The sequence below is a fragment of the Mangifera indica genome, chromosome 13 (assembly GCF_011075055.1).
Source record: "Mangifera indica cultivar Alphonso chromosome 13, CATAS_Mindica_2.1, whole genome shotgun sequence".
Classification (NCBI taxonomy): Eukaryota; Viridiplantae; Streptophyta; class Magnoliopsida; order Sapindales; family Anacardiaceae; genus Mangifera; species Mangifera indica.
The window spans coordinates 10,882,962-10,907,097 of NC_058149.1; the positions used below are offsets into that span (position 1 = coordinate 10,882,962).

Consider the following 24,136-nt stretch of genomic DNA (forward strand, 5'->3'; position numbering starts at 1 on the left):
AATTATTATCAGAATAATTATTTAAAAAAATAAAACCCAGGTAATAAAAGCGGCGTAAAACCCTAGCTCCACTGCAAAACCCACAAAGCACCAAAACTGTCATCACCCACAAAAACGAAAACGAAGAAAAATTAACAATGGTTCGCAGCCTCAAGAACCCTAAAAAGGCCAAGAGGAAGAACAAGGTTGTGTCGGATTAATCAATTTATCGTATTTCCTTAGTTCATTTGTTGATAAATTAGTTATGATTGTTAACCAAATTATTCACTTACTCTTAAGAAGGGCTCCAAAGGAGATGGGTCATCATCGTCTTCTTCAGCACCGTCATTGCCTACAAAGGTGTGGCAACCAGGAGTTGATAAGTTAGAGGAAGGAGAAGAGCTTCAGTGTGACCCAACTGCCTACAATTCCCTTCACGCCTTTCACATCGGTTGGCCTTGTTTAAGGTTCTGTCAATAAATAATTCTTTTTAATTTTTTTTTTAATGTTTTTGTGGTTTAACTGTGTTTTGGGCAATTCTTGCTTTTTCCATGTAACATGCAAAATTTTGATTACTTTTAATTTGTTTTTGGATTGAGTTTTGTTAAAACTAGGATATTTTTACGTTGTTACATTGTTTATGCTCTGTCAAAATAAATTTTGAATACTTAAGCAAAAATTTAACTTCTGGTGAGCAGAGGCTAAGGGAACTGTTCGGTTGATTTCAATTGAGTTCGTAAAGCTTCATTCATGTGCTCCTGAACATTACATATTTTGCAGGATACATATTTGATCTCATAATTGTTTTTGTATTAGGAAAATATAGGCATTTTAAAGCATTTTCTTTTATTTTTCTGCATATGCTTTGAAAATAATGACGATTACAATTTTATCTAATTCAATGTTAGTTTTTATTACTTTTGACAGCTTTGATGTAGTGTGTGATACATTGGGTTTGGTGCGGAATGAATTTCCACACACAGTGTATTTTGTTGCTGGGACTCAGGTAATTTCTATATCTTATCAGTCTTAAGTAATTTTGTGAATCTAGACATGTCTTCTAAGATAATCATCCACTAAAAGATATTTAGTCTGTCTTTGCATCATGTCCGTCAGTGATTTTTATATTTCTAAATGTTGGTATGAGCATTCTGTATCTTCGGTGTGTGAGTTGAGCATGTAAAGATATGAATTGTTTAGCTTTATGGAATATACATATTTATTTTTTTTGGGGAACAGAAATACTATGCGAATTAACAAAATTTTTGAGTTGAGCATGCAGACATGGTTTTTATTCATAACATGTTGTGTGACCTTTTGCTTGTATAAAAACCTAAAACAGGCTTATTTGGAACAGAGGGAAAAATAATGTATGTGTGTTATCTTTCTAATCCCTCCTTATCTCACAATTCAATCATTGTAACTTGATGATCATATTCCTTTTCTGCAGGCAGAGAAAGCTGCTTGGAATTCTATTGGAGTGTTTAAAGTATCTAACATTTCTGGGAAAAGGCATGACTTGGTGCCTAAAGCTGCTGCTGGAGATGACGATATGGATAGTGAAAGTGGTGATAGTGATGAAGATAGTGAAGATGAGAGGGAAGGTGGTTCGGGTTCACCAACTTTGCAGGCAAAGTCTTGTGTTGACATTTAATTCATTTTTGACTGAAAATTATCTATGATGCTTATTGTCTTCCTACTTCCTTATACTTTTCTGTAATTTCTTTGTGCACATATACAGTTACGCAAGGTTGCTCATCAAGGATGTGTTAATCGCATACGTGCCATGGCAAAAAATCCCCATATATGCGCATCTTGGGGAGACACTGGTCATGTGCAGGTCATACTTGCTTCCTTAGAATATGGAGAAGCTCATGTTTCATATCATAAGTGAATCCTAATTTTATTTGGCCCTATTCATCCAGGTATGGGATTTTCGCTCTCATCTAAATGCTTTAGCTGAATCGGAAATAGAAGCTAGCCAGGGAGCTTCTCAGGTTTTTAATCAGACTCCATTAGTTAAGTTTGGGGGGCACAAGGATGAGGGCTATGCGATAGATTGGAATCCTGTTACTCCTGGAAGACTTGCAACTGGTATTGTTAGATACTTTTACTCATCTGTGATTATGTTTCCCTAAAGTCTTCAGTGTTCTGTTATTTTACAGATATTAAATTGGTTCTAATGTTTTACCTCCTTTTCATTTTGAAGGGGACTGCAAGAGTTACATTCATTTATGGGAGCCTGCATCTGATTCTACCTGGAATGTTGATCCTAAACCTTTTGTTGGACATTCTGCAAGTGTTGAAGATCTACAAGTACACGTTCTACCTATGAATAAATACTTGAATCCTATATGATATTTAGTATCTGTATCCAAACTCATGATAGAATACAAACAGCTTACTGATTTATAGTTCAATCTTGTAACCGTTCTTTTTTCCAACTTTTGTCAATGTAGTGGAGCCCTACAGAATCTGATGTATTTGCCTCTTGTTCTGTGGATGGAACCATAGCAATTTGGGATGCACGTGTTGGAAAGTCAGCATTAACTTCTTTTAAGGCACATAACGCGGATGTGAATGTAATCTCATGGAACAGGTACGTGAATCTGTCAACATATTTGACACTCCTTTTCAACAAGTTTCTCTCAGTACATGTAATTGACCTCAGCCTGTCATTTGCTGATTCTGACTAGGCTGGCAAGCTGTCTTTTGGCATCTGGAAGTGATGATGGAACGTTTTCCATTCATGATCTAAGATTGCTCAAGGTATGTCTATTTTAAGCTGGGATACAACATTTATATAGAGGAAGTATGTCATTATATTGGCAAATTCTCATTGCGAGGAATACGACTGTTAGATAATTGTTTCCTTTACTTTTTCTCTTTCAGAGTGCCACATCCTTGATATATGTTAGCATCTGATATCTCAACTGCTTTCTTCATGTTCAGTGTGATCCATTATTGCTACTGATAATATTTAGATTTCGACCATGCTTGGTTTGACTGTTAAACATCATGAGTATGTTGGCTGATTCAATCTGTTGAGTAACTTAGTTTTGCCTTGCTCATTTGGTCTTTTTTTTTATTTTGTTCGCCTACTAATGATTGGTATCTTAATATATATTTTAGTCATCTTAAAGAAGAGAAAGAGTGTCTTTTATAGTCATGAGTTAATTATGTTAGTTTTTGGTATTTTTGGTACTGCTGATCTTATGTTACTGGCATTTTCCATGTGGGCAGGGAGGAGATTCTGTTGTAGCACATTTTGAGTACCATAAACACCCTATTACATCCATTGAGTGGAGTCCACATGAAGGCTCTACTTTGGCAGTTTCATCATCTGACAATCAGTTAACGTAAGTAGTACGCAAAGGCCAAATTACGGGAGCCAGTAGAAATAGATAGACAAACTAGCTGGAGCACAATTTTATACGACTCTCTTTCATCACGCTATAATTTATTTATCATCTGGTTTCCTTGACCAGGATATGGGACCTTTCTTTGGAAAAGGACGAGGAAGAGGAAGCAGAATTCAAAGCTAAAACAAAAGAGCAAGTAAATGCCCCAGAAGATTTACCTCCTCAACTACTGTTTGTGCATCAGGTAATTCATATTTGCATTTCTCATTAATTCTTATTTGCTAAAATAGAATCGAATAGTTTGTTGATTGTGTAATGTGAAACAGGGACAAAAAGACTTGAAAGAGCTTCATTGGCATAATCAGATACCTGGAATGATTGTATCAACTGCAGCCGATGGTTTTAACATTCTGATGCCTTCCAACATACAAAGTACCCTTCCACAGACTGTTGCTTGAGAGTATAATGTTGCCATGCTGCCGAGAGGCTGCCAATGCATCATCATGGCAGCCGGGTTAGATTCGTAAATTATCAGTTACTGAACTGTGGGAAGAAAAGTTGGTTTTTTTAATCTTCTGGACACAGGGTGAGATTTGTTTGCTTGCTGTTGCTCCCAAAGATTTCGTGTAAACTGCCATAGGTGTGTTAAGAGATTTTTTTGGCAATAAGGATCCCACCCGGTCCAAATCGCCCCTTAAAATTAAACTAGGTAAAACTTGAATTTAATAATTGACCATAACTTTTGCATTAGATTAGTTAATAATTTAATTTTAAAATATCATCAAAAACTATTTAAACTCATATTTTTTTATATGACTTTTTTTAACCATTCGAATTACTCATTGGATTTCAAAACTAATTCACTGAACTTTGTTCATTCTTTACAAAATAGTGAGTACCCAAAGAACGCACAATTCACATCATAAGTAATGAAAAAATTTGTAAATTAATAACTAGGGATTGGGGACAGTTCAAAAGCACATCATAACCCATCTAGTGTACTCACAAAATCGCACTAATTTGACTTGATTAATACAACAATGAAGCGTTATGTATAACACAATTAAATACGACCAAATGATATTACTACATCTGTATCAGAATTTGTATGATCCTGAGTGTCTACTGCAATCATAAAAAGCTCATCTTAGCATCCTAAATAAGCCTTTCACCGTCTCTACGAATTGACCGGTCTCCCGTTTAATTTTGGAAAAGGATCCTGCTTACTCAAGACCACCACTTTACTCTTGTGAGCGAAATACCCTTTCACAAGGTTCTTGTGTATCAATATGGCAACTATGCATTCCACCTACGCATTGCAATGTATTCTAATTACATAATCTGCAAGGCAAACCTACCACAAAAGGAAGAGTCTAACAAATTCTAAAAACCAAGAAATGACAAGAATGAAGAATTGTACCTCATCAACATCCATGTCCATCTCCAGCCATGTCAATGCCTTAACAATTACTTCTAACTTCATCTGGTGAGCTTTGCTAGGGTCTTTCTGCTTTTGGATAATGTAACTGCAGAATTATAATGAAAATTAGCATGAGCAAAATATCCCAATTATATGTAAACAATCAAGTGAAATTGAACTCACATTTTCTTAAACAGTCTTTGAAAAACCTGGAGTTCTAGCTTCTCCAGCACAAGGTATACACCTGATCTTAAGAACCTTATCAAAAGAAGAAAAAATCATCATTCAGATAGTTTCAGGGAGTAGATGACTTGAATTTCACCATCAAGAAATGATTTTTTGTGGGCGGTTGAACTACAGACTGCCCAAATTGAATAGGCAAACATACCGGTCCTCATGCTCTTGGAGAGCATGTCGAAGAAGTCGGAGATCACCCCTTTTCAGAGCTAGCACAACATTGCTGTACTGTGAGAGAACCACCAGATATTAGATACGAATTGCACAAAGAGGAAGTCCTCTTCCCATCCATTATCAAATTAAAAAAATAGAGTTGTTATTAATTTGATTTCTGTAAGATGATAAAATTTATTCCCAAAGAGAAAAAAAGATTCAAATGGCATGCCTTACCTCAACTAAGTTATACTTCTCTAGCAACGACTCTTTTGGTAAGATGCCAATCGAAAGCTTCACCGGTATCAAATATTTCAAGATCATCCTACACAACAGAAAGAGGGAAAGTATAAGCTATGCACTGCTAGGTTAAGAAATTGCTATAGATCTCGTGCTTATCTTAAATAACATTCCAGGAAAAAACTATTCAATGCAAAAGGCAACATAATCAACCACAGAATTTGAGATCAAACACCACATAAAGAAGCAAAAAGCAATGATTTTGATGCACAAAGTACAACATTAATGCTCCAAAACATGGCAAAAGAGTGAAGTTTAAAACCGGAGAAAGAGATGAAAGGTTTATTTATTTCTCACATATTTCATTATCAGAATTACAATGTAATCATAGGAATACTTGGAATATTCAATTCGCTATACTTGAAAATTACATAGATGCTAATCTAACTTAATCCCATAATACATGCTAAATGGAATTACATACAAGGAAACAACTAATTTGATTTACATAAAGGATGATAACAATTAATCTAATTCCTAAACAATTGTCACGGGATTTTATCACAATTTCCAACAAAGTTAAACAAACTATAATAGTTCTCCCATGTATTAAATGAAAGAAAATCAGACACAATCATCAAGCCAAGAAATTGTCTAATGATGTATATTGAATAACTCAATCAAAACGATAAGGTGAGGAAAAAAAAAACCATTTCAGCTATAAAATCTAAATTAACGCCATCCTTTATGTCAGAAAAAATAATGGTACAATGGACATTAATATTTTCTAATAAAACATCATAGGAATAATATCCAATAATGCCAGTTAATGCACATTTTAGGCTAACAATGGCACAAGAAACAGTTCATAGTCTTTCAATCGTTGAGATGAAAAACACATGCATCAAGCACAACTAAAACAAACCTTATGTTGGATTCACTCCTAGGGTTACAATGTGTCAAGGCATATGATAATTTTTTATCAGCCTGCAAGGTCATAAAAAGAGACCAAGTGAATAATAGGACAATAAAGAATACAACAAATAATGCAACCAATCAAGCCATATATAATATTGAAACATTTCATTTTCCAATTAAGAGATGATGGCATGACATCCAACAATATCATTTAAAGACTGAATATTAGGTCCACACTGGAATGTTCATCCAAAATGTCTACAGACCAAGTGGAAATCCCCAATAAAAAGACTAGAAACCATCTTCATGTAATCAAATCATATCAGAACTACTAAAAAGGAACTTAAATACTTACATCAGGAAAATTTTCATTGAAAACTTCTAAACGGCCTGTATAATACATGTAAGTGACCTGCAAACGCACGTCATGATAGTAACTAAAAGTACTCAAGAGAATTATTTTTTGTGAGAAAGAAAAACATATAATCTACCCCTTCCCCTTAAAAAATTTTGAATCTTACCTTGTCTCTTTTAGGAAATTCCTCAAAATCAAAAATACGGGCAGTGTCTATACTTCTTATTACACTACGACATAGGTGAACAGTACCAAGCTGCAGGTAATACAATTTAAATATCTTAATGTAAGCCTGAATTAGATAGCTTTCTTCAAAATTTTAGAGAAATAGAAAGTGAAAAGCACCTTGAAGTAGATCTTAAACAACTGGCACGTCACATATAATGCTCCAACACGTTTTGCACCTTTTCCCTAGAATTGACATAATTCTTCAAAAGAATTAGTAAAGACAGAAATAAAAAATTTAAACATACTTAAAGCTTTCATCCATCAAATAAAGTCAATTTAATAATGAAAATTAGTATAGAGGAACATACTGCAAGAACCCCAAAGACTTTCATAAGAAAAGAGCCAGCAGCCTTTAATTTCTCAGGGGACTTTCCATTAGCAGCCAACTCTCTATCAGCCTACAAAAAATTACAAACAATAATGCAGCAAAATATCTCCCCAAAATTTTAAACAGAAAATAGAGAAAATCGTACCCTCTCAGCAAGAACCCTAATCTCATAAGCAATGGCATACAATGCTTCCAAAGCCCAGGCCGATTCCCAATTTCGGAACTCCTGAAGAAAAGCACTATAATTTCCTCATTTAATTAGCAAGCAAGTGCGTCTCCAATTATAATTAATAATAAGAACATTACTTAAAAAAACATACTGGGAAGATTTTTCAAAGGCGTTATAGGCATCAACCAAGTTTCCGATTCGATAGTTTTGTAGAGAACGAAAAAGCGGAACTATAATTTCTCCAAACTGAGAGTACTTATCGGATTGTTTAATCAATCTATTAGCGTCCTGTTACAAGCACAAAAGAAAAATAAAAGCTTAACCATTGATTGTTAAATACGGTCACATAGAGGCGTAGAGGGAAAAAAATTGAACCTGGAAGACGTTGAGAGCGTCGGCGAGTGAGAGGAGAGAGTGGGAGTTGGAAGAGAAAGAAAAGAGGAGTTTGAGTGAAGCTGCGTCTTGGGAGAAAACGGCGTCGGAGAAGCGGTTGAGGTAATCAGTGATTCTTCTGTGTGCTTCTCCCATCGAAACGTAGGCCATTGAGTTGAATCGGAGTGAGTTGAAAATCCAAGTCGACTGGGAAGGAACGACTGAAGACTGATCGGTAGCATTTGGAGAAAATATTCTGTACATAATAACATATTTCTACCCAAAGTGTGGCCCAAAACATTTTCCACCCCTTCATGGCACAATAACTCGTACACCCTCACCCAAAACAATCTCTTGCTTCAAAAAAAAAAAAAAATTGTTATAACAGTAAAATAATAATTTTATTGTCTGAAAATTAAAAGGAATAATATTTTTTAATGAATCTCACCTTAATTTTTTAAACATGTTAGTTTTCAAATATTTTTATAAATTTGAAATCTTAAAATTCAATCCTTAAAACTTTAGTCGTTAGTTTGACTACAATCTCACTATTACTACCAATCGAGTCATCTTGTGGAGTGAAGTCGAAGATGATGAAGGCTTTATTAAGCCACACCGTGGGAGAAGTTTAAAAGAAAGGACTTTTGACGAGTTTCGAACATGATATAATCAAGGGAGAGAAGGTAAAATTTCCAAATATCGAGATGGAGTCATCGAAGATGATGAGAGAGAGGTGAGTGTGATCTTGCCATAATGTAGAGGGACATCATAAGAGTGGTACTGACCAGTTTCAAGTATGAATGATAAGTGAGTAATTGGTGAAGAGAAGGTAAAAGACAATAGTTGCACCGATTACGCCAATACTAATTTAATTGGTGTGCGACCGAGGATGGCTTAATAGGTAAGAGGGTGGTGACTAACATCAGGGTTAACAAAATTATTTAGTATTAAAACTTTCAAATAAAAAATTTAAATTTAAATTTTTATTACATTTATGAAACATTAATTTGAATTATTTATATTTTAAAAAAAAGGTCGTGGCTCGATGGTAGTAATGGGGGTTAAACAAATTGAAAGAATTTAACAAACACTTGTAGATCCAACTAGATATAGCTAATTTAACCTACTGCCACCAAATTTCCTCTTTGCTTATAAAACTTGATAGCTTATGTCATTGGGTCGTATTCGTATAGTGTCAGTTTAGATTTCATATTAAAGACCTTAAACTCTAACCCGATCTGAATTATAATTATATTAAATTTTTTTAACTTTAATCCAATTCTTTAATATTCAAATTAATCTAATCCGACCCAAATTATCTCAAATTGTTTATTATTTTTATTCTTTAAAGTGTTTTTATCGTTTTAATTTCGTCATCAAATTACTCTAATATACTATTAATAAAACACACAATAAACGTTTTGTTTTATTGACAAATGCTCTAAAAGTTTATCTATTAAAGACTTTTGAAACACGTTAATAATCTGACTAATCAAATCAAATTATTACTACTTAATAATAAAATAAAATATTTTAATAAAAATAAAAAATACTATGAGTCATTACAATTATACAAAGATACAACTATCTACAATATATAAAAATTTCATATCTTTACTATAAAAACATAACATATAATTACAATATGAGTAAGACCTTTAAAAGACATTTGTAATCTGACTAATCAAGTCAAATTCTTATTATTAAATAATAAAATAAAATATTTAAATAAAAATAAATAATAATATGAGTAATTATAATTATATAAAAATATAACTATATGTAATATATAAAGATCTCAAGTGTTATTGATATTGTCTTTTAACATTTTCATAATTTATCCTTAACAAATTCTATTAAAATCACATTTATAAAAAATATTCAAGTTGATTTGAGTTATGTCTGATTACTTTCGTGTGATTAAAGTCACATTTATAAAAAATATTCAAGTTGATTTGAGTTATGTCTGATTACTTTCGTGTGAACCCTAATATTATCTGATTTAATTTCAAATTGTATTGAATTGACTTGAAATAAATTTCGTATAAAAAAATCTTAAAATCTAATATTTTTCATATTGTATCATATCAAGTTAACAGATCGTATTGAAAATTATTAACCCTACTTATGCTATATGTAGCTATAAATGTTCTCGTTCTTTTGTTGTGCCTTCAACTTCTCTACGTGTCTCATGCCCTACATTTCTTGCTTAGACCTTTGTTATCTTTGATCAAGCAACCTCCCATTTGGGCATTAGAAATGATCTAGGCATTAGAGACTTATATTCTTGTACTAGTGGATCATCCTTTTTAGTTGTGCTCCTATTTAATAATCAATAAAATTATGTATATATATTTTTAGTAAATAATTTAAGTATATAAATAATATATTATTATATGATTAAATAATTTTAAATTAAAAATAAAATAATATCAAATTATATAATAATATATTATTTATATATTTAAATTATATATATATATATAAAAAAAAAAGTATATTCACGTGAAGAAAGCGATGTGGAAGGCCAAGTCTCTTGGCCTAGTGCTTCAATCAATTTTGGACAATTTATTAAGTGGCAACCTTGTTAATCAGATATTTTCACGTGTAAAATTGGACGTGTGGCTAACATTTGTTTTCTTGTCCGGAAAATGAAAAAGTTAGCTTTGTGCAAATTGTCAGGCGAGAATTGGCAGTTTCTAGCTGCTAAATTGGAACAGCAAAATAGCTCTCAGCCTCTCGAATCTTCAATGGAAGAATCACGTGATTCAGAAACAAAATCCAATTACTCCTACGACTACTACGTATCTACATACAAATTGTATTTGACACTGACTTTTCTTTTTTAATTTATATAAAATTTTTTATAATTTAATTTTAATTTATTTTTTAAGAGAAAACTAGGTAATACATCTGAATATAATCCAAACCAATTTGGTCTAAAAAGTTAACTCAACTCAATTCAGTTTAGTTCAAATTTAAATCAAAAGATCTAGTTCGACTTTTAAACCGAACTGAACTTGAATTATAAGATATTAGACTCAACTTCAATTTGAATTCACAATTCGATTAATCTCAAATTCATAGTTTGAATTGACAGTTTGAATTTATAACTCAATTCGGCTTAAATAAAAATTTTTGAATATTATTTAGGTAAAATAATATCATTTTATTAATGAACTACGAATTTGAGTCATACATTCAAATTATTAATTCGAACTGAATCAAATTATAAATTTAAACTATTAATTTGAGCTACAAATTAAACTAAATTTGAGTCGAATTATTTTTTATTTGAATCAAATTTGAGTCTGATTTAATTTTGATTAGAAAAACTCAAATTGGGTCATTTTTAATTTGAAGAAGTAATCAGACTAACTCTGATTTGTATCCACCCCAGCTAGGCAAGAACGATGTGATTGGAGGGGTGACTGCTATTTTTTCATTTCAAAATGATTGTTTGACTTTTTTTTTAGTTACAAAAAACCTGCACATTCATTCAATGTTTGGTTAGACATGAGATCGTGCGGGCCTTGAACTTAGTTCTTTCTACTTCGGCATTTTATATTTCATTCACTCAAACTAACTCCTCGGGTCTTCATTTAGCTTTTTGATCAAGGGTTCTTTTTTTTTTTTTTTGAAATATAAAAATGGAACTTAAATAATTAGGAATAAATAGCTAATTGTAATTAAATGCCAGATCATCACAATCAATGATAATTGAATAACATATTTTTTAAAAACAACAACTTAGAAATTCAATTAAATAAATATTAATGAAATTGAGACGCAATCCTAAAATAAAAAAAAAAAATTGATACAACCGACAAGACAGAAGAAATAATAAAAGGATCGAAAGAAGGTCTGAGCAAAGGTGGTGGGTTACCGGCCAACCACTTAGAAGAAGGGCTCAAATAAAACGAATTACAAAAAATTAAAAAATGTGAATACGTGGACTCTTGTTCTTCCATAATATCTGATTTTACAAACACAATTGAATTTCTCAAACTCTAAATTAGCAATCAAATTTTACAATTCTAAATTCTCTGTCACTCTCCATCCCCTTTTGACCTTATGTAGTTTGATTGAATAAATTTCTTTTTCTCTTCCTTTTTTTAGATTTTTCTTTTCATTTACTTTTTTTAATATATATATAATTCCAAGTTTCTGTTCTTCCTTTTTTATCTATCAATCTGTAAATGGCAGATGTTATTGGGGTATCTTCGTTTCAGTCGCTTCGCTTTTCGTCTTCGTTGGTGCTGGGTTCTTTCGCCTCTACGTTGAATTCCCTCCCACCTAATCTGATTCTAGACAAGAAAATTTCTCCTCTTGTTTATTCTTCTGCTGCTGGTTTTTCTCGCTTTTCTTTCACGCCTAAGAAGCACTTTCTCTCCTTCAAGGTCATACATCTTGTCCGTTTTATTCTAATGCTATTTGTAATTCATTAAGTCTTTACAATTTTGAATACCCATTTGTTGGAATTACGTTTCGTGCAATATTTTATGTCAGTTATGAGTATTGTTTGCTGTCTGAGTTGAGAAATTTTATTAATTTATTTTGGTTTGAAAAGTTATATGTTTTTGCGAGCTATGCTTGAAATTAGGAGAACCCATTTGTTGAAATTGCTTGACTATCGGCTGTGTTGAAGTTAGGAGTTTTATATGCTGTTCAAGCTGAAAGTTTAGTGAATTTAGATGACACTTTGATTGTCTGTAACACTGTTAGAATTGTAAGTTATTTAAACATTTTATTAACTTTCCTTGAAATCTTTAATTTTAGATGGTTCTTCGTGTCAAATCTACTTTAGGCTGAGATAATATGAATGTATTTTTCTATTTACAGTTTGCTCCCTTGTTGATTGGAGAGTGATTTGCCATTCTGTAGCATGAATTTCGTTTACAAAATAATCTGATTTTATTGTGTGTTTGTTTTCTTTGCCTTGATAAATTATTCCATGACAAATCTTTTAGGATTTGTGTACAATGGCCCAATTGTTGGGTAAGGCATGAAACCAGAAACATTTTTCCCCACAAAGTTCATGACAACTTTATTATCATGTTCTTCCGTTTACTTTCTCCTCTTTATCAATTTTGTATGGATTCCCTTTTTGTGTTTTTTAGAACTAAAATTTTGCTGAGGGTGGATTTATTTGGAGTCACTTTGGCAGGTTCTTTAATCATTCTGCAGACTAGCAAAATTTTACTTATTAGTTTTTTACTATAAAGAATGAAGGCTTTTTTTGTGCCTTACTTTTAGTTTTGTCTTTGCAGTTGGATTTGATGCATTAACCTTTTTTTTAATTAATAGACAAAGTATTTTGCGTCTTTCTTTTATCTGGCCTTTTTTCTTTGTTTTTGTTTTATGTGGTGCAACATTTCTGGAAAGAAATGATAATAACTGAAACATCTAACATTTTTTATGTTAAAATAAATACACCGTAGTCATTAGATCTAAGGATTAGAGAATATTGCATTCTCTAAAATGTAAAGCATCAACCATGTATGTATATTGGTATTGGAATCTCTTAGCTTCTACAATGTATCAATCAAGCTCACTTGTTAGAGTTATTTTAATGGCATGTCTCTGATAAAATTTGTTCACCTTCAAATAATATTTTAATACCCCACCTTACTTGTCTTATGGTTATTTGCAATTGGTAGCAATTAAACTTTGGCTTGTCTGTCTACTGATATCAAAATGTCTCTGTATAAGGTGTTCACCTCGCTTGAGGGTTTTAATTATCATGTTGGTTGACCGGTTTACTTTTAATACAAAATCTATATTTTTTATCAAAAAAGTTATTGTTATTGAAATGTGGTGTGAACCTGCCCCAATTGCTTTGTACTGTGAAGTAATTTTGTTGTTTTTATTCTGTGTTGGGGGTCTATGTCGATTATTATATTTGTTCTTATATCGTGGTTCTTTCTAAGTTTTGGATGCTTCACTCCAGGCCCATGCAACTGTCACTCAAATTGACCAGCCAAAATGGTGGGAAAAGAATGCTCCAAATATGATTGACATTCATTCTACTCAAGAATTTCTGGGTGCATTAAGTCAAGCTGGAGATAAATTAGTCATTGTTGAATTTTATGGAACCTGGTGTGCATCTTGCCGGGCATTATTTCCAAAGGTAACACCCTGTTTGTTTATTGACCATCTGTACTAGTTTTAGCCTTTGTAATAACCATTTTTAAAACCATATACACTGCCAGCTTTAACAAAATTATTGGCTTAGAGCATGTTGGTTAAGATTACTGCTTTTAATTACCTTTAATAGAGTGATTAATGGGGCACAGGAGAAAGAAATTATACATTTTTTGGTCTCATGCTATTAAGGGAATAGAATGTTAGTTTTTCATAGGACTCAAAAATGAATATAGCTTATGGTGACACATGATGGATTTTTTTTATTGAGATTGCCATCTAATGCTGGAGACTGGCACCAGCGCTTCGGTCTTTTCCTTGAAGTCATCTGTTATTACTTTTCTACAATAGATGAGTGGACAGGAATGTTGCTGCTAATGAATTTAATGAGAGTAAAAAATAAAAAGTTTCTAAATTTCCGAAGGTTAATCATATGATTTGGCTTTACCTTAAATGATGTCAACTAATGATTCCTTCGAAAAGATACATGTCTTGCTTTTCACATAATGATTTATTAACTTTTATAGTTTATATATTTGCATTAGCACTTAAACGACTGTGCAATAATTGTGATGATTTTCTCGTGGAAAAAATGTCAGCTCTGCAGGACAGCGAAGGAACACCCTGAAATATTATTCCTGAAAGTCAATTTTGATGAGAACAAGCCAATGTGCAAAAGTTTGAATGTGAAGGTTCTTCCTTTTTTTCACTTCTATCGAGGAGCTCATGGACAGCTGGAAGCATTTTCATGTTCACTTGCTAAGGTGAGAGTTTTCTCATCTCCTTTCCTTTCTAATATGATTGCCAGAAAGTGTAAATATCATTGTCAAATGCATTAAAATTTACTCCTTCCTATCCACTGAAGAAGAATTAGAATCCACAATTGTGAGGAAGAGGGCAAGATAAGGTGAAGAGTGGCATGGTTGATTGAATAAGTTTATGATCTGACACATTTATTCATGGCCTTATTAGTAAGTCACGAGCTCTGATTGGTTTATAACATGTGAAAAAGTTAAAAAATGAAGAAGAAAAAGAAGGTACTTTAATGGTACGAAAATTATTGGTACATAGCATATAAAATGCGAATTAGACTTTGCATGATTTACTGGTTCTTGTGTGATGGCATTCATATACATTGCAGAAGTTGTATGAATATCTGAAAACCTTTTTTGTGTTCATGTCTAATATTTCTCTTTACAAACCCACATGCAGTTTCAAAAAATAAAAGATGCTATCCAGCAGCACAGCACAGCTAGATGCAGCATCGGTCCACCGAAGGGAGTCGGAGATCTGAGTCTTGAAGCTATTTCCTCTCCAATAGAGAAGCCAGCTGTATGAAATTAAGCCAAGGATTTAAGCGTTAAACATGAATCTATATGTATGTGTTAGTGTTATCATCTATGTTGCTTACTGAAGAAGAAAATCTGTAGCGAGGTACCACTGGTGCTATTTTGTATATTGGCATTTCCCCTGTAAAAGAACTACAGAAGATTACAGTCGGCTTTATTCTTTGTCATTCTTGTTCTATTTTTTTGTATTTATGTATGTTAAAAAAACTGAAGTGGAAATGAAATTTCAAGTCCTGAATATTCATTTTTACAATTGGGCTGCAATGGTTAACCATGAGAAGCCTTTTACAGCTTATAGGCCTTTGCTTTGGGCTGAAGTTTGAGCTTGATTTGATTTGAGTGAAATCAAAATTGAGTTTATCAAACTTGTCTCAAATGTGTTTAAGTTTAATTTATTTGAGAGGAATTAAGTTTGAGTTTGAGTTCAAACTGAATTTTGAGTTTGACTAACTATAAAATCGGATTAATTTGTTTAAAAATTATGATTTGATTTGATTTGGGTTATAAAGTTGTTTGATTTAGGTTGAAAAATATTTTCAGTTTGTTTATATCAGAGGATTATATCCAGTAGTGATTGAAAATGCTTCTTTTGGGCTATGATAAATATAAAATAAGCCCTTTAATATTTGAATTTCTTTTCTTTGGTTAATTTTCATCACTGTTCAAATTTAGAAGCCCTAAATTGTAAATATAAATAAACAAGCAAGGGAAAAACAGCTTATTCTATCATCTCGACCTCGTCAATCCATCAGGCATAAACACTGTATCCGACGCGCCGCGGAGTGTGAAGCGGTGGATATAGAGGAGAAAATGGCGAGCTATCTATGGAGAAAATACGCAGATTATGTGCACACAAAGTGGGAAAGAACCCTTCTTTGGGACATGATAGAGCCCTACAGGAGACCTAAATCTTTTACTCCTCTCGTAACCATCTATGTTACCGCTTTCTACACTGGTGTCATCGGCGCTGCTATTACTGAGCAACTCTACAAGGTATTTCATCTTTCAATTGTTTGAATTTATCCTTTATCGGAGTTTGTTTTGGCTTCCAGTTTTTAGAGTTCAGAGCTTTTTACCCTTTTATTTTTACTTAACAAAAATTTCCATCACATCATTTTGTTGTTATTTTTACTCATTTTTTGTTGATATGTATGTATGAATGTATGTATATTTCATATGTATGCAAAAATGATTAGCAAATTAATATTTATATCTTTGCTAATATTCCAGATGTCCTATATGATGGTTTTTAGAAACTGTTCTAGTTAAAAATGTTGGGCTTGATCTTTTAGTGCTATTTCATGTGTAATTTTTCAGTAGGATGGAGTTTAAGTGTAAACTCTTGAATGCTAGTGGTTAACATATCAGTCGTTGCTACTGGAAAATACTGAATTTTAGAGATTTCTGAGCAGGTTAATTTTGAAGTATATGATAGAGAAAATTCGGAGAGCACATCCTAGAAATTTTGGGCTATGTTCATATATTTGTCAACCTTTCTTTATATTATGGTTCAAACTTTTATGGTCTTTAATACCATATAGACCTTGCACTATGTAACATCTTGTGAGGTTTGGAGGTCATTTAAGGTACTTAAAGAAGTAGTTAAGATGGATGTAAATAAGAAAATTTGGTCCAATAAATATGAGAATCACACTGGCCAGTTTCTGTGTTTCAATTAGCCAACTAATTTGCCTCTCCAAACAGTGTGGATGAGGACTCATGATTTGATCTGCTAGCTTGAATACCTGGATCATGCTGATAAGCATTCAAATTGCTTGAATTATCGTTCGTTTTGAGATGAACTATAATTTGTATAGAGGCCTAGCTACAAATGAGTTCCTTCTCCGGTGGGTGTCATTCCATCTCTGCTGGGCATTTCAGTCCAATTGACTTAATATCTTCTTCCTCCCCAGTTTAAACCAATCAATTTGAAGCTAGCTGGCTTAGGCAGAGCAGAAGCATGAGCAGTTCTTGTGCCCCTTTTCTTCAATGTCCAATCAGAATACCTCTTAGAAAGATGAGATGGGAACTAATTGTTGTTCACCACTATCAACTAATGAATGTGATGTTAATAACATATTTGATTATGAAGAAAAAGATTACAGGAGTTTTGTTGTGAGCAGTTGACACATGAAGCAATTACTCAGAAATATTTTGTGGCCACTTGGGTTGTTAGAACACTGTAGAAAGATTGGATAGAATTTTGTTATTGTGTGTTGGTAAGCTTGACCTTAGTCTGATAAAATATTCATGACTATAAGAATATGATAGGTGAGGTGACAAAATTTAGTGGAAAACTAGGGCATTCATGGAGCTCCATTTGGATAATTCCTACTTACAAGCTCCAAAAGTCTTAAGTTTACCTTATGTTAAGATTCATTAGTGTACTAGTTAATCAATAAAATGGGTGATTTAATGATTTTCATCTGTCATATTCTTGTAAGTACAAAGTTTAATCAGACAAGTAAAAAACATTAGTATGATTTATCATAGTAATAGTAAGAGTTTCTTTACATGTAAATTGACTAAATTGGACATTTAGTATGACCCTTTATCTCAGGGCAGTAATTTAAGGCTCTGGTCTGAGAATTGTGTTGCTTATTTGAGCAGGAAAAGTACTGGGAAGATCACCCTGGCCAAGCAGTGCCACTTATGAAGCCAAAATTCTATGGTGGACCCTGGAAGGTGTATCATGGCGCTGTGCCAACGAATCCTAATCAGTGAGAGCCACAGCAGCCAGTTTTCAACCTGTGCCGAGGTTTCTTCCTTCTGATATCTAGTGAGTCATGCTTATTGTATAAAGGTGAGAGTTGTTATTGGCATCTAGCAAACAAATATTCCTTCTAGTATGAGAAATAATCCAAGTAAACCGTGAGGTGATGATGCTGCATACCTTTATGTGGTTGAAAGATATGCCCACACTAAGGAAAAAGAATTTCCCAATAGGATGAATGTGATATTGATTTCAATTTATACCAGAGAACCCTTTGTGTGTCGTAATATGATCTTAAATACTCTTTAACACCTCAGTTTTGTTTAATCTATAGCTCAGTTTTGCCGTTGTCAATTTCACTTACCGGATATGAGATTTTCGGAATGTTTTGATTATTGCTATTGATCACTGGATGACTCTCTTTCATGGCAAAGCAAATCTGTCAAATGATTGCCAGAAAGTGTAAATAGCAATGTCAAATGCATTAAAATTTACTCCTTCCGGTCCACTGAAGAAGAATTAGAATCCACAATTGTGAGGAAGAGGGAAACATTTATTCATGGCCTCATTAGTAAGTCACAGGCTCTGGTTGGTTTATAATGTGCAAAAAAGTTAAAAAAAGAAGAAGAAGAAGGTACTTTGATGGTATGAAAATTATTGGTACATAGCATACAGAATGCGAATTAGACTTTGCATGATTTGTTGGTTCTTGTTTGCTGGCATTCATATACAGTGAAGAAGTTGTATGAATATCTGAAAACTTCTTGTGTTCATGTCTAATATTTCTCTTTTCAAACCCACATGCAGTTTCAAAAAATAAAAGATGCTATCCAGCAGCACAGCACAGCTAGATGCAGCATCGGTCCACCGAAGGGAGTCAGAGATCTGAGTCTTGAAGCTATTTCTTCTCCAATAGAGAAGCCAGCTGTATGAAATTAAGCCAAGGATTTAAGCATTAAGCATAAATCTATATATATGTGTTAGTGTTGCTATGTATGTTGTTTACTGAAGAAGAATATCTGTAATGGAGGTACCAGTGGTGCTATTTTGTGTATTGGCATTTTCCCCTGTAAAAGAACTGCAGAAGATTACAGTCGGCTTTATTCTTTGTCATTCTTGTTCAAGTTCGGCATGATTCAATAATATCATCTTGATCCAATATAAACGGACTTGAACCCAAATTCTCATCAAACTCCAACCAAGGATTTTTAGCCAATCCAGCTAACCATCGGGCATAATTCCAAGTTACTTTGAAGTTTGAACATGTACCAGTTCAGACAAAACTTTGTGTCTTCAGTATTTGTGGGAATTAGTGTCAGAATATTGCTATTGTTATTGAAAGACGGCCACGTAGCCGCAATCTACGCCACTAACATAAACGAGTGGTTTAATTATGTTACAAAATTACAGAATTCGATGAATCAATGATATCAAACATGGTAAATCTTCCTCGTCTGTCACCGCACCGCAAGCTCCCACTCCTTCCTGCTGTTTACTCTGCTTCAGTCTCTAATTTTTCTTGTTCTACTTGGGTTTCCAGTCGTTCGAAAGCTCTGAACAAGTGTGACATTGGAATTAGAGCACCTCGCCGGCTTGTGTTGGGTGTGGGAGCTGCTTGTTGGACTCAGTTTTTGAGTATGGCGGGTAGTGTTGCCTCCAAATCCTTCATCGCTTCTGCAAGGCAAAAGGGTGCCGTTGAAGAGGTAAAGTTTTCATCTTTAACTGCTGTTATCAACAACAATTCTTTTGTTTGCTATTGGATTGTGATATTATGGGTTGGTGTGTTGTTGATGAAATATGATGGGATGGACTTGGAATTCAATTAATTGAGCTTCTGATAATGTGCCATGCCTAAACAAAGATAACATTTACATTAAATCAATAATTGGTTCAAGATTAGCATTAATGAAGCGGTTGAATTATCTATTCAGTGATGGGTTTTATTGACTAAGAGGAAAGCTCATTGTAGTTGCATTTCTTTTAACTAATGTTATTGGTCTTAAATCCAATGAATATTCTTTGTCCTTTGAGAATTTTTTGGCCGTTGTAAGTAGAGGGTATCATCTCAATAATTCATTTCACTTTGATCTCATAGATATTGAAGAATGTTGAGTGGCCGGAGCAATTCCCTTTCAAGGAGGAGGACTTTCAGCGCTTTGATGAGTAAAGGCTTTATACTTCACTTTCTTGCTTGCATTAAACTCTGTATCAGGGACAATGCAAGCTGCTCATCTAAATGGCCTTCATTTTAGCAGAAACTTTATAATATCTATTAGTAGTTTCAATTGTTATAGATTCAATCACTGCAAGCTTATATACAGTTTTTGACTTTTCTATATCTGAAATACAGCAATTGATATTTTCAGGACACCTGATTCATTTTTCTATGAAGCTCCTCGATTTGTGACACACATTGATGATCCAGCCATCGCTGCATTGACTAAATACTATTCTCAGGTTTTCCCTCCCAGCAACACTCCAGGAATAAGAATTCTAGATATGTGTAGCAGTTGGGTAAGACATATTGAATCTGTATGGTTGTGTCAGTAATCCATGGTGCATCTTATAATATCATAACCCCCGTCCTGGTCTTCACATTTAGGTAAGTCATTATCCACCAGGGTACAAACAAGATAGGATAGTTGGAATGGGCATGAATGAAGAGGAGCTCAAGCGGAATCCAGTAAGTTACTACTTTAACTGGTTAAGATGTCTTTTCGTTAAAATTTACTGTAGATGTTTCATGTGATTGACCAATAATTGGACGTTCAAAAATCCAAAATTTGTTGCCACTTTCTGATTTATCACTGGCAATTTTATTGACTTAATCAACTTGATTAGGGTTTCTCCTTCAAAATTGTTACTGGTTGGGTGGTGGTTGCTGAAAATAATTCTTCTTAAGTTATTTCCCAACAAAACATGTAACAAGGAAAACCTTGTATTTTTTGCTTGCATTCTTGGGTTTACTGTGGATCAATATGACCAGCATAACTTCATAAGTATCACATATCATGAGACAAATAGGATAAAAGTATGAGCATGTAAATAATGACATACTGACACCTCTTTAAACCGATTGAGTTGAAACCTTTGTCTATATGATGCTGCTATACTGGGCATCATAATCATGTACTAATTTACACAGAGATAGGTATATAGTCATTATATTGATGAGGCAAATTCATCCTGTGCTTGAATTATTTGTCTGCAGGTTTTGACTGAGTATGTTGTGCAAGACTTAAATTTAAATCCTAAACTTCCATTCGAGGACGATTGCTTTGACGTCATCACGAATGTGGTATGTACATCTTTTACATCTCAGGAATAGTTCATTGTTTTTTCATGTAAACATGCTTCTACTGCAATTAATTATGCAACGTAATGACATTTTGAAGTCAGAACTAGTTTGATTTACCTAATGTGTCTTGAACTGGTAGCTTGAGTCCTATCAACCTGCTATGTTTTGGAGCTTTTTGTTTTTGGGGGTGTCTTATTGAACATTGTGATGGAAATCTCAGCCAAAAACTATGCTGCTAAGATAATACTTTTAAATATTTAATGATGAAAATATTTTGGATAATTCGTAAGTTAATGTGCTGGTGAGGAAGGTCATGCTTTGCAAATGCTTATATATCAGGTTTTTAAATTATTACAGGTCAGTGTTGATTACCTGACAAAGCCAATTGAAGTTTTCAAAGAAATGAGCCGGATTCTTAAGCCTGGTGGATTGGCTATAATAAGGTGGTGTCTCTGTCCTTAATTTAGAGTCATTGCGAGTTTAACTTCATACCTTTTGTAATCTATTCCTGATATTGTGAAGCAATTCTCTGATCTTTATGATATATATCTATACATGCACAGAGACTTCTGATATTAATCTGAAATTGTTACCACAGCTTATTTTTATCTTTATTTTAATCTCCAATCTCTATTCTATGTCCAACAATTTTTCACTAATGTAATATACTTATAACCCAGCTTTTCCAATCGTTGCTTTTGGACAAAAGCTATCTCAATATGGACATCAACGGGCGATGCTGACCATGTTATGATTGTTGGGTCCTATTTCCATTATGCTGGAGGATTTGAACCTCCTCAGGTAATTGAGTCCTTGAATACTTCTAATATAGTAGCTGTTGACATAACCTGATAACCATAAAGTTCCTCATTTATTATAACTGCAATTTGACCTTCGCCATGCTCATCAGTGCTGAAAGGTCTGGTATTTTTGTTGGTGTTTTCTTTACTCTTACTTCCCCTAATTTTAGACTTGCTTAACCTTTAATACGTGTGGTGGAAGTGGTCTGAATACCAGCAACATGAATATGTGACCACGTGTGCTTATACATACCTAGGAGTTAGCAGTTCAACCTTTGTTGTTTGTATACAACTGATGCAGAGGAAGTCTAAATTTAGACAAGATGTGTGTTTATGATACACATGCCTTTCAAATCCACACTACTGTGAAAATTTAGAAAAGAGAGTCAAGTCAACGAATTTGCCTTTGTTTACAGGCTGTGGACATTTCTCCCAATCCAGGACGGTCGGACCCCATGTACATTGTTTACTCTAGAAAGGCATCTACTGCTTAATTCAACAAATTTCAGGGCTGGCATTCTCATTTCTCTGTTGGCCAGTTCATATTGTGATCAGCTTGAAAGCGGAAGGTCCCAAAGGGTTTGTGGAAGAAGCAGATAGATTGAGGTACACAAGATTTTTGTTTTTCAAAATCACTAATCAGGCTTGATGATCAAGTATACACTTTCCGCAACTTTGTAACTTTCGAATTTGAATTTGAGAACAATCACAAGATCAACACTAAATAAGTCTGAATAAAATCACAAAGAACTCAAAAAAATATGAACTCATAGAAGTAAGAGATGTTGAGAAAACTCTCTTGTATTATTAAAGCTCTAAAAAAATCATACAATGCTTGGAATGAATATAACTTCAGCGCTTGTTAACTTTGTACAGGAGTTTACAAGTAGATCTAATGGTTTAATCTAATAGATTGGATGGTCAAAATTACTCATTTTAGAATAAGAATTCTACTCCTATTCTAATGCCTATACATATCTTGAAAGCTTCTTCCATATTTTCTTGCCCTTTACCATGGATTGGGGGCTGGACATGACGTTCCCTTCCGCTTAAGTATGTGACGTCTATGTTGTCGTCTTCCCTTTGCTCTCTTTCGTCAATCCTGAGTTGCATAGTCTTGACCCCATGAAGACTTGGTGATATCGCTTGGTGGTTTGTTCTTTCTGATGTAACTTGCACTTGTTCCCACATCTTCACCCTTCACTAGTTAATCAAATTTGGATGATTCCATGAGATTTGATTTAGTTATAGTAGGAATGATGCATGGAGTTGAGGCAAAATCACCACATTATAGTCTTATGAACTCCTTGTTGAACACAATGTTATACTCATCCGTTGGTTTTATGAGAGATTCGTCACTTAGGTATAGTTTTATTCCATGAATTATATCATTAAGAAGTATGTGCATGTCATTCACCCCGTTTCTCCGCTATACCCATTGGGTCTAAGCGGTTCAACACGTGAACTCTTGAATTTAGAAGGGAAGGTGAAACCTTTCACCCTTATATGCATATATGCAAAACAATTGACTACATTTCTTTTGGGGTTTGGGTTTCTGCAAAGGGAAGAGCAGAATCTATGAATTCCTTATTAGTTAGTTACTGTCTTTTGTACTTGTTAATTACTGTCTTTCGTACTAAATGAAGTTCTTTGTTTTACATATGATTAAGTAATCATATTAATGTCTCTAAGAACATCAAAACAGTATTCCAGTTCTTGTACCATAATAAAAAGCAATAAACAAAAGAATGAAACGTCGAAAAGCCTTTGTTTCTTCATAATCAGTCGGTGAAGTCAGTGCCCTTTTATTATTTAATATTAATACTGAATTAGAAACTTTAGTGGGAAAATATGGCCTAAAAAGATCACCAATCCCTCTTTTATGCGCATTAGAAAAGATAAAGATGATAATTCAATTTATAAAATTAGATTTTCAATCTACTTTTTAAACAAAGAGAAAATTTTTTGATAAAAAGAAAAATATAAATAGAGGCAAGATGGGATAGGTAAAATCTTTAGAAAATTTTTTAACTTGTCCATTTTTTATATATTTATTAATTTAATACATATT

General features: G+C 33.4%; 5 protein-coding genes across 9 annotated transcripts; 4 read left to right on the top strand and 1 right to left on the bottom strand.

The window, feature by feature from the left end:
* The first annotated feature begins 25 nt into the window (after nucleotides 1-25).
* LOC123194598 (protein HEAT STRESS TOLERANT DWD 1) lies at nucleotides 26-4,006 on the top strand. 2 transcript variants are annotated; one of them, XM_044607881.1, is made up of 12 exons: nucleotides 26-185; nucleotides 283-446; nucleotides 907-985; nucleotides 1,430-1,609; nucleotides 1,721-1,819; nucleotides 1,905-2,073; nucleotides 2,189-2,295; nucleotides 2,439-2,578; nucleotides 2,676-2,748; nucleotides 3,223-3,338; nucleotides 3,468-3,585; nucleotides 3,668-4,006. In XM_044607881.1, exons 1-12 carry the CDS (start codon nucleotides 138-140, stop codon nucleotides 3,797-3,799), a joined length of 1,425 nt encoding a protein of 474 aa, XP_044463816.1. In that variant the 5' UTR covers nucleotides 26-137; the 3' UTR covers nucleotides 3,800-4,006. The 2 variants fall into 2 exon arrangements, with proteins under 2 accessions (XP_044463816.1, XP_044463815.1); XM_044607880.1 differs by having other exon boundaries at nucleotides 39-185; nucleotides 280-446.
* A 262-nt stretch (nucleotides 4,007-4,268) lies between these two features.
* Nucleotides 4,269-8,045, bottom strand: LOC123194599 (enhanced ethylene response protein 5). Its single transcript, XM_044607882.1, has 13 exons — nucleotides 7,765-8,045; nucleotides 7,541-7,677; nucleotides 7,366-7,459; nucleotides 7,201-7,290; nucleotides 7,010-7,075; nucleotides 6,831-6,920; nucleotides 6,665-6,721; nucleotides 6,317-6,378; nucleotides 5,389-5,476; nucleotides 5,150-5,226; nucleotides 4,945-5,019; nucleotides 4,762-4,867; nucleotides 4,269-4,650 (listed from the first exon to the last, which is right to left on the bottom strand). The coding sequence occupies exons 1-13, from the start codon at nucleotides 8,023-8,025 to the stop codon at nucleotides 4,519-4,521; spliced, it is 1,335 nt and encodes a 444-aa protein (XP_044463817.1). The 5' UTR covers nucleotides 8,026-8,045; the 3' UTR covers nucleotides 4,269-4,518.
* Nucleotides 8,046-11,657: 3,612 nt separating this feature from the next.
* Nucleotides 11,658-15,507, top strand: LOC123194531 (thioredoxin-like 2, chloroplastic). The gene is made up of 4 exons (XM_044607768.1): nucleotides 11,658-12,161; nucleotides 13,712-13,891; nucleotides 14,505-14,669; nucleotides 15,118-15,507. Exons 1-4 carry the CDS (start codon nucleotides 11,961-11,963, stop codon nucleotides 15,241-15,243), a joined length of 672 nt encoding a protein of 223 aa, XP_044463703.1. The 5' UTR covers nucleotides 11,658-11,960; the 3' UTR covers nucleotides 15,244-15,507.
* A 449-nt stretch (nucleotides 15,508-15,956) lies between these two features.
* On the top strand, nucleotides 15,957-19,126 carry LOC123194532 (uncharacterized protein At4g29660). 3 transcript variants are annotated; one of them, XR_006497287.1, is made up of 3 exons: nucleotides 15,957-16,247; nucleotides 17,865-18,033; nucleotides 18,775-19,126. XR_006497287.1 is itself a non-coding variant. In XM_044607769.1 (2 exons), exons 1-2 carry the CDS (start codon nucleotides 16,065-16,067, stop codon nucleotides 17,976-17,978), a joined length of 297 nt encoding a protein of 98 aa, XP_044463704.1. In that variant the 5' UTR covers nucleotides 15,957-16,064; the 3' UTR covers nucleotides 17,979-18,060. The 3 variants fall into 3 exon arrangements, 1 of the variants encoding a protein (XP_044463704.1); XR_006497286.1 differs by having other exon boundaries at nucleotides 15,959-16,247; nucleotides 17,865-18,057; XM_044607769.1 differs by lacking the exon at nucleotides 18,775-19,126 and having other exon boundaries at nucleotides 17,865-18,060.
* Nucleotides 19,127-19,266: 140 nt separating this feature from the next.
* LOC123194530 lies at nucleotides 19,267-22,925 on the top strand. 2 transcript variants are annotated; one of them, XM_044607767.1, is made up of 9 exons: nucleotides 19,267-19,406; nucleotides 19,508-19,670; nucleotides 20,063-20,130; nucleotides 20,334-20,481; nucleotides 20,570-20,650; nucleotides 21,179-21,265; nucleotides 21,623-21,708; nucleotides 21,946-22,066; nucleotides 22,482-22,925. In XM_044607767.1, exons 2-9 carry the CDS (start codon nucleotides 19,605-19,607, stop codon nucleotides 22,557-22,559), a joined length of 735 nt encoding a protein of 244 aa, XP_044463702.1. In that variant the 5' UTR covers nucleotides 19,267-19,406; nucleotides 19,508-19,604; the 3' UTR covers nucleotides 22,560-22,925. The 2 variants fall into 2 exon arrangements, with proteins under 2 accessions (XP_044463702.1, XP_044463701.1); XM_044607766.1 differs by having other exon boundaries at nucleotides 19,276-19,670.
* Nucleotides 22,926-24,136: the final 1,211 nt, after the last annotated feature.

Coding starts and splice junctions, on each gene's coding strand:
- LOC123194598 (XM_044607880.1), top strand. CDS start 138: ATGGTTCGCAGCCTCAAGAACCCTAAAAAGGCCAAGAGGAAGAACAAG. Junction 2,296..2,438: donor CAAGTGTTGAAGATCTACAA/GTACACGTTCTA, acceptor TTGTCAATGTAG/TGGAGCCCTACAGAATCTGA. Junction 3,586..3,667: donor AACTACTGTTTGTGCATCAG/GTAATTCATATT, acceptor AATGTGAAACAG/GGACAAAAAGACTTGAAAGA.
- LOC123194599 (XM_044607882.1), bottom strand. CDS start 8,025: ATGTACAGAATATTTTCTCCAAATGCTACCGATCAGTCTTCAGTCGTT. Junction 7,076..7,200: donor AAGTCTTTGGGGTTCTTGCA/GTATGTTCCTCT, acceptor TGTCAATTCTAG/GGAAAAGGTGCAAAACGTGT. Junction 6,722..6,830: donor AATTTCCTAAAAGAGACAAG/GTAAGATTCAAA, acceptor GTGCGTTTGCAG/GTCACTTACATGTATTATAC.
- LOC123194532 (XM_044607769.1), top strand. CDS start 16,065: ATGGCGAGCTATCTATGGAGAAAATACGCAGATTATGTGCACACAAAG. Junction 16,248..17,864: donor TTACTGAGCAACTCTACAAG/GTATTTCATCTT, acceptor TTATTTGAGCAG/GAAAAGTACTGGGAAGATCA.
- LOC123194531 (XM_044607768.1), top strand. CDS start 11,961: ATGGCAGATGTTATTGGGGTATCTTCGTTTCAGTCGCTTCGCTTTTCG. Junction 12,162..13,711: donor AGCACTTTCTCTCCTTCAAG/GTCATACATCTT, acceptor GCTTCACTCCAG/GCCCATGCAACTGTCACTCA. Junction 13,892..14,504: donor GCCGGGCATTATTTCCAAAG/GTAACACCCTGT, acceptor AAAAAATGTCAG/CTCTGCAGGACAGCGAAGGA.
- LOC123194530 (XM_044607766.1), top strand. CDS start 19,392: ATGATATCAAACATGGTAAATCTTCCTCGTCTGTCACCGCACCGCAAG. Junction 19,671..20,062: donor AAAAGGGTGCCGTTGAAGAG/GTAAAGTTTTCA, acceptor TTGATCTCATAG/ATATTGAAGAATGTTGAGTG. Junction 20,482..20,569: donor TAGATATGTGTAGCAGTTGG/GTAAGACATATT, acceptor CTTCACATTTAG/GTAAGTCATTATCCACCAGG.